This window comes from Ochotona princeps, chromosome X, assembly GCF_030435755.1.
Source record: "Ochotona princeps isolate mOchPri1 chromosome X, mOchPri1.hap1, whole genome shotgun sequence".
Lineage (NCBI taxonomy): Eukaryota > Metazoa > Chordata > Mammalia > Lagomorpha > Ochotonidae > Ochotona > Ochotona princeps.
This window is the reverse complement of record NC_080865.1, coordinates 47,309,550-47,317,621: the sequence shown is the minus strand read 5'-3', so window position 1 is coordinate 47,317,621 and position 8,072 is coordinate 47,309,550. Positions and strand designations below refer to the sequence as shown.

General features: G+C 39.0%; 1 protein-coding gene across 2 annotated transcripts; it reads left to right on the top strand.

Annotated features, from left to right (window-relative positions):
- The first annotated feature begins 779 nt into the window (after positions 1 to 779).
- ITM2A (integral membrane protein 2A) lies at positions 780 to 5,949 on the top strand. 2 transcript variants are annotated; one of them, XM_058658407.1, is made up of 6 exons: positions 780 to 1,037; positions 3,697 to 3,828; positions 4,115 to 4,270; positions 4,516 to 4,626; positions 5,441 to 5,591; positions 5,729 to 5,949. In XM_058658407.1, exons 1-6 carry the CDS (start codon positions 927 to 929, stop codon positions 5,815 to 5,817), a joined length of 750 nt encoding a protein of 249 aa, XP_058514390.1. In that variant the 5' UTR covers positions 780 to 926; the 3' UTR covers positions 5,818 to 5,949. The 2 variants fall into 2 exon arrangements, with proteins under 2 accessions (XP_058514390.1, XP_004592863.1); XM_004592806.4 differs by having other exon boundaries at positions 782 to 1,037; positions 4,073 to 4,270.
- Positions 5,950 to 8,072: the final 2,123 nt, after the last annotated feature.

Sequence of the window (8,072 nt, the reverse complement as noted above, 5' to 3'; positions counted from 1 at the left end):
CCCTCCCCCCCCCCCGTGTAACTTTCACCCCTGGTGACTGAAGAGACGCAGGCTGTCTGGCTGAGACCCCTTTTTGGCATCCCTGACCCGAGAGCGTGAAAAGATCTGGATTCTTTCATGGAATTTTTATGAGCTTTCCATATGCCTCTGAGACTCATCATGTCCTATCTACAAAATGGGGAGCTGGGAAGACAGAAGCCTTAGCTTTCTCACACACTAAGAATTCAGGTTAGAAGATTAAAATCAGAAAACCATGAGCACATGAAAAGAAAGAAAAAAAAAATCTCGGCAGAATGAACCAAGTAACTGCAAGCGGGCTTCTAGGGGTTCTTTATAAACGGAAGCTATTGTAAAGGGACAGAACAGTCACAGAACTATGCTTGGGGGGGTTTAGGGTGGCTGCAGAGCTGAGGCAACTTGGATTGGTGCCAAGCTACAGCCCCCGGGCCCCCCGGAGGGGCCTGGCCCAAGTTGGGGAAAAGAGAGTCAGAGTCTGGGGCTACTGTGGCCAGGACAGAGACACACATGAAGCGGCAGGCTTCCTTCCTGTCTTGCTTTTATCTGAGGGCACAGAGGCTGGGTGGGCGCACGCCTTGGGTGCAGGTGAGGCACGTCTAACCTTAGCCGACCACGGGCTCCACTTCCTTTCCTCTTCCCCCACCGGCAGCTCCTCGTTCCCCACCCCTCCCCCCATTCCAGCACTTGGGCCCCCTCCGCTCCTCCCTCGGCACCTCCCAGGGCCCGCCCACGGTCTCCCACCCAGCTTGGGACTGCGTCATAAGTATCCCAGAGCTGGGCTTGCTGCAGTCTCAAGCAGACAGAGGAGGAAAGTAAGTGCTGCTTAGACTAGTTCGATCTCCTCTTCCAACCTGCAGCCCAAGAAGGTGATTGGAGCCGCGCCGCATCGCGCAGCCCGAAGATTAACAATGGTGAAAATCGCCTTCAACACCCCCAACGCTGGGCAAAAGGAGGAGGCGCGGCAGGACGTGGAGGCCCTCATGAACCGCGCCGTCCGGGCTCAGATCCTGACCGGCAAGGTAGCTGTCCCCACTTTGCCCCTCACTGCCTGTGAGGGTAGGGAATGGGAGTGGGCAAATGAGGAAGAAACAAAGGGAGAGGGGAGGTAGGTGAGGGAGGTGGAGGAAACCTTGCAGGCTCTCCTGCAGATCTTGGATTCCCCGGGCAGGCTCCCTGTGTTCTTGCCTTCTGGTTTGCAGGCTGTCTGGGTTCTGTCTTGTCCAACCACCTCCTGCTTGCAGCTTTCCAAGTCCCTCTACATTCCAGTGCGTCGCGCAGTGTTCCCTTGCCTCCAGTTTACGCCGTGTATCCCGCAGGGAGACTGGAGGAAACTTGAGGATATTTCCTGTGAACCACTATTATCTTCTCCCAGGAAATTTGTGGACAGCTGTGGATGGAATGGGGCCATGCTTTGCTACTTTGCGCCCAACTCTAGGGAGGCTTGTAGCCTACACTTGATCAGGGCACGCAGTGACCCAGGTCAAGAGACTTAACTCTCCTTTTTCTATTGAATCTAGGTCTTTCTAAAGTCGCACAGTGCTTCTGGAATTGGGATGGTGGGGGAAAGAGCAACTTTACATTAGGCGGGATGGACTGGGCAAGTGTGTGCTTGTGTGCGCCCTCGGGCGTGCTCGCGCGCCCTCTTGCGTACACATGTTTTCAATTTCTCCCTGCTCCTAGGAGGCGTTTAGTGTTAGGTAAAGAAGCTGTCAAAACTGAAGTTAGTTTTAACTCGAGTTTTGTGCGTTCAATGGGCTTTCTCACTAAAAAAAATCCGTGTGTGTTTTCAGAGTGGCATTTCCTAGCGTCTGCTTCAAAAATCATTATAAGGAACCTTTCTTACACTTAACCCCATGTTTCTTCTTGTTGAGCAACCCACTTGCCCCTTATCGACATCAAAGGCAAGCACAATGATGTAATTTAAACTATTAACTTTGCTAGGAACTGTGGAAAATTTTCCCCAAAATGAGAACCATTATTTATTTAATCCGAATCCAGTTGTGTTCATAAACTATTACTCGTTTTAGTCATTACAATCAAAGTTTTAAAAAGCAATCTTATTTTCTTGTTCTGCCAAATTTGGAGCTTACGGGATTTTTCCCCAATTTTTTTTAATCTATAAAGTTTTAGCTTCTGTGTACAGAGTGGAAATTTTGAAGAGGTTTGTGAGTGCACACAACTTGAAAGGCTAACAGGCTTATGCAGAATTTTTATCAAAGAAACGTTCAATATTTAACCATGCACTCAAATTAGCTTTTGAATACATTTAAGAAGTTAAAGGTAATACATCCTTGTTGAGGTTTTGATGAAATAGCTGAGTTAGGACCCCAGGTGCGGCTAAAATCCTAGCTTTGCACGCACCAGGATCCCATATGGCCACTGGTTCTAATCCCAGTCATCCCGCTTCTGGTCCAGCTCTCTACTTGTGGCCTGAGAGGGCAGGAGAGGATTGCGCAAACCCTCGGGACCCTGCACCTGTGTGGGAAACGTGCAAGAGGCTCTTGGCTCCTGGGTTTGGATTGGTGCAGCTCTGGTGGTTGCTGCCACTTGGGGAGTGAATCAACTGACAGAAGATCTTCCTCCCTGTCTATCTGACTTTCCAATAAAAATAAAATAAATCTTAAAAGAAAAAAAGAAATAACAGAGTTAAAAAATGCAATTGTCCTCTTACCTTTTTTTTTTTTTTTTTTTTTTTTGGCAAATGACCAGCTTGTGAGGCCAAATTAGACGCCATAGCTAAATACAGCCATTCACCAATCAATATTTTCCCATCACATCTAAAAACTTAATGATGTGTAGATAGATTCCATTATTATATAAGCAATATTTTGCCAGGTCTGTGGTGAGGCCAGGAATAAATGGAAATGGTTATTTATGGCCTGATTTTCTTTGTTAGGTTTTGGAGAAACTTCCACTGGATCATGACCTGGCCCACTATAGGATACGGACAGTAATACTTAATACTAGATTATCAGATTGAGTGTGCCAAAATATTATCTCAGAAGTGGTATACAATAACTTTAAAATACAATTCAGAGACAAATAATCTAGGGCAATTGGTGTCTTCCCTCTCCCCCGCATTGAATTCTAGCAAATTTAAATGAAAACAAAACAAAACCAAAAAAATGTCCATTCCTAGTATGTATGGTTAATAAAGGATAACAATTCTCCTTTTAAGTTGGTAACGAAGTTCTTAATAAAAAATTAGTAAAGAAGCATAATTGTATTTAACCGTGTATATGTCCAAAAACTAACCACTTCCATTTGTATACAAAATATAACTTCTTGAGATAAGCTATGTTATGTTACACCTATAATTAAAAATACTGTGGTTAAACAGTGCATTTGACAATTTTAAGATAGCAATTCCATATCACATATTCTTAGCCCAATAAAGATAGAACATATTGTATAAATAAATGCTTATTTTCATTTGATTCTAGAAGTGTGTATTTTTAAGTAACTCATATCTATGCGTTTGAAAATGCTAGAAGGTCAATATAATTGAACATGCTCTTAAATGTATTAAATGTCAGAAATTGTCTCAGCATAATTTTAATCTAAGATGACATAATTACACATTAAAATACATTTAAGGAAAGTAAATTATACACAAATACAAGCTTATGTCTAAAGGTGTCATCTCATTTTTGTTTTGGTCTTCCTTTTATCACACAGGAGCTTCGAGTTGCCACCCAGGAAAATGACGATTCTCTTGGGAGATGTATGCTTATGCTTTTGGGCATTTCATTCATCTTAGCAGGACTTATTATTGGTGGAACCTGCCTTTACAAGTACTTCATGCCCAAGGTAGTAAAAATTAGAATTTTTCTATTTTTAATCATTGATTTTTCTCCATCTAGTAGCAATCTAGTGTTTTGTGGCGGTCAGAAAGCAAGGATTAGAGAATGCCTTCAAATCATTACTTATTTCATAAAATTGGTGTCTTCATGATAATTGGCAAGCAACAGTTTAGTACAGTCGAATGTGAGAAATAATCAAAATATTGTGGTGGGAGGATTAGAAGCTTTCACTTTCCTGTTTGGTGTTTCAGAATACCATTTACCGAGGAGAAATGTGTTTCTTTGATTCTGAGGATCCTGCACATTTCCTTCGTGAAGCAGAGCCGTACTTCCTGCCTGTGACCGAGGAGGCTGACATTCGTGAGGAAGACAACGTCGTGATCATTGATGTGCCTGCTCCCAGTTTCTCTGATAGCGACCCTGCAACCGTTATTCATGACTTCGAAAAGGCTAGTTTCTCAGTCTTATAGATATTGCAGAAAGTTCTCTTTGTCTTGGATTTTGGGCAATCATAAATTTTGTACATCCATAAATGTACATATTTTTGAACCACAGATTTTCATTGTTTTGCTGTTGAACCCATATTGCTTGATTTTGAAAGAATGTAGCTGCCTTCTCCAATGGTATTTGGAAAATCATCAGTATTGATATCTCTGTATATACTTAATCTTACCCCTCACCCATTTCCTAATAGGGATTGACTGCTTACCTTGACTTACTGCTGGGAAACTGCTACCTGATGCCACTGAATACTTCCATTGTCATGCCTCTAAAGAATATGATGGAATTCTTTACCAAATTGGCGGTATGTATTTTGTATTAAGTTTTTCCGTATTCATTCGCAAGAAGCCTTGCTTTACCATTAAAATAGCTAATGAAATATGGACATTGGAAGGCTGTGGGTCGAATTGACACTTGGGTTGTCCACATCCCATATCACAGTGTCTGGGAGAGACTACTGTCTCCATCTTCATCCGACTTCCTGCTAATGCCAACTTTGGAATGATGATTCCAGTACTCTGAACCCTGTCACCACTGTGGCAAATCCAGATGGATTTCCTGGATTTAGCCTGACCCAGCACTGAATTTGTGAGCATTTGGGGAGTGAATCACCAGAAGGAAGACTCTCGCTGTCACTCTCTCCAACTCAAATAAATAAGATAAACTTTAAAAATTTATGAGGAAGGGACCAATGTTATGGCAGCAGGTGAAGTAACCACCCTGTGATGCTGCCGTCTCACATGGGTACTGGTTCGAGTCCCCAGTTGCTCCACTTTCGATCTAGCTTCCTGCCAATGGCTTCAAAAAGCAGAAAGATGGTCCAAGTGCATAGGCCCCTGCACTCCCTTTAAAAACCATGTGAAGCTGCTGGCCCCTGGCTTTGGTCAGGTCCAGTGATGCTATTGCATCAGTCTGGAGAGTGGGGCAAAATTTGTTGTGAACCTAAAACTGTTATACAAAGTCTTTTTGAAAAAAGTTTATAAGTGCAAGAAAGCAAGAATCTCTCATCCAATTTCTTTCTTTCTTTCTTTCTTTCTTTCTTTCTTTCTTTCTTTCTTTCTTTCTTTCTTTCTTTCTTTCTTTCTTTCTTTTTCTTTTTTTCTGATTTTCATTTATAGAGTGGGAAATACCTGCCTTACACTTATGTGGTCCATGAAGACTTAATTGCTATGGGGGAAATTCGTGATGTTAGTAATCTTGGCATCTTTATTTATCAACTTTGTAACAACAGAAAATCTTTCCGCCTTCGTCGCAGAGACTTCTTGTCTGGTAAGACATTGATTGATCAATTGATTGATTGATTGATTCAATTCTGTCTTATTAGGTTCGTAAAGAAAGTGGGAGGGGAGAGCAAGGGAATGTTGGGAGCAAATAAAAGCCACTTTTATGTGTCTATTTCCTTGTAGGTTTCAACAAGCGTGCCTTTGATAAGTGCTTCAAGATTAGACACTTCCCCAATGAATTCATTATTGAGACCAAGATCTGTCATGAGTGAGAGGCAGAAACGACATATCTTTCCTTGGTATTAAGAAGTCAGAGATTTACAAGATGACTTCAACATTAAAGTTTATGAGATACCCAAGATATTTACTCTTTCCTTTACTCTATTGCTTATAGTAAAAAAATAAATAAAAAAAATAAATAAATCAATTCCCTACTAGCCACTGCAAGCTCTCTTCAACTTTTAATTTCACTGTCATTGCTTGTTATTTGAAATGGAAATTATGCTATATTTTTCTTTGAATTTATAGGGTTTAGATTTCTGAAAGCAGCGTAAATATGTCAACAAACATCCTGACAATGAATTCCATCTTTTCTTTTTATAAAGCATGCTCTTCATACGATCAAATAAGAGCATGTTTCAATTTGTTTTTGACCTCCTTGTGTAAGCATGTCAAATCTCTTCACAATGTTTTTGTTTTTCATCTTGTGCAAGTTCTGTGAATTTAGGAACTGAATTTTTTTTTTTGCATTTCTGTTTGGTGCTCTGTGATGAAGCTGACTTATATGTGAAAATTTTTCGTGAGAAAGTCATTATTCACTAATGTAGTGATTCTTTCTCACTGATACCTGTATTGTGAAATCCACAAAACTGTAAAGGTGCTCTGAATGCTGTGACAGTTTAGGTTGTATGGATTCTACAGCCCTATAATAAATTTTACCGTATTCAACTGTTGTTTGTTTTATTTCATTTTGGGAGGTATACTTGATGTGGAATATTTTTTTAATTTGATTTTTTACCAGAAATAGATCTAAAATTATGAGCCTAACTTTGCTTCCATCCCCACTTACATGCATTTATAATTTGTAATGGAATATTGCATTCCCTTTGAGATATTGTTAATTATTTTATAAATATCCCATAACCAGTTTTTGTAAATTCAGATATCTATTAAGAAACTTCAGATTCATTTTAAAACATTTTAATGGGTTTCATATTTTGTAAAACACATAAATATGTAATTAAGCAATTAACTTAGATAAAATGTTTGTAGGGAGATTAGAATGTAAAAGAGATCAACTGCATTTCCACGTTTACTGCAGCCAAATTTGCAATAGAAAAGTTATAGAATTAATCTAAATATCCATCAGCAGATGACTGGCTATACAAATCGTGGTATATACACACAAGGGAGTAATATTCAAGTAGAAAAACGAATGAAATCCTGACATTTGCAGGATAAATGGAACTGGAGTTCATTATGCCAAGAGAAACAAGCCAGACACAGAAAGAAAAATTCCATGTTTTTTCTCATATATGCATACCATGTTTTTGGTATATAGATATTTACACATGTCTTCACAGAATCTTCACACCATCTTTACACAGTAATATACATTTCTTTCTACATTTCATGATAATCTTCTTGAATCCCATCTATGAGTAATTAAAAACATCCTACATTCACGAAAAGCAGTGGAAATATGAAGTGAATATGACAAAATGTTAAAAACTGCATAATCAGCTCTTCTCCTTGAAATTTTCTTTATACTTATCTCTAGTTTTTGAAGATTTTTTGAGAAAATTTTAAGAGGCTACAGATGCCCAGAAGAAAATCAAGAAAACCTAAAAAAGAAAACCTTCACATATTGTAATCTTTATACATTTAACTAAGAATGCAAACTTCATACCTTTGTATTAGTTAAAATGTTTTTCCAAATATCACTAATGACCTATTAATATTGATTATTGGTCATTTTTTTGCAATGAAAGCTATGCAATTGAATCCATAGTCTTAAATACCATCATTTTTTTTTTTTTTACAAATGAACACTTAGCTTTAAAAATTTGGAAACAAACAAAACATAAAGCACACACAAATAATATAATCCAAAGCAAATAGTGATAGCTGAACATTTAATTTGGGGCCTGGTTATTTATTAAAGGAGAATATTTACAATTAATTTAAGAAAATTAAACAATAGGCATTTTGTTATAGAATAGATGTATAAAATTAGGAGAAGGTAAAAACTTCATATTTATCTTAAATAACACATGTTGTGCCTGATGCTGACCCTTGCAACTATTTGGTATTGTTCCAGACATTCTTACCGACACAATAATGTGTGAATTAGTGAATAAATGATAAGTGTTTGAGATAGATACATTTATTATTCTTACTTATTTTATTCATTTGAGTGACACTTGTAAATGGCCTCAACTGCCTGGGCTGGTACAGGCCCAAGCCGAGAGTCAGGTAGGCCATGCTGGTCTCTCACATTGGTAGGTGACAGGTACACAAGTACTTG

Excerpts from the sequence above, each read along its gene's own strand:
- ITM2A (XM_004592806.4), top strand. The coding sequence starts at position 927 with ATGGTGAAAATCGCCTTCAACACCCCCAACGCTGGGCAAAAGGAGGAG. Across the intron at positions 3,829-4,072 it reads ACAAGTACTTCATGCCCAAG|AATACCATTTACCGAGGAGA; the intron begins GTAGTAAAAATT and ends TTGGTGTTTCAG. Across the intron at positions 4,627-5,440 it reads AATTCTTTACCAAATTGGCG|AGTGGGAAATACCTGCCTTA; the intron begins GTATGTATTTTG and ends TTTCATTTATAG.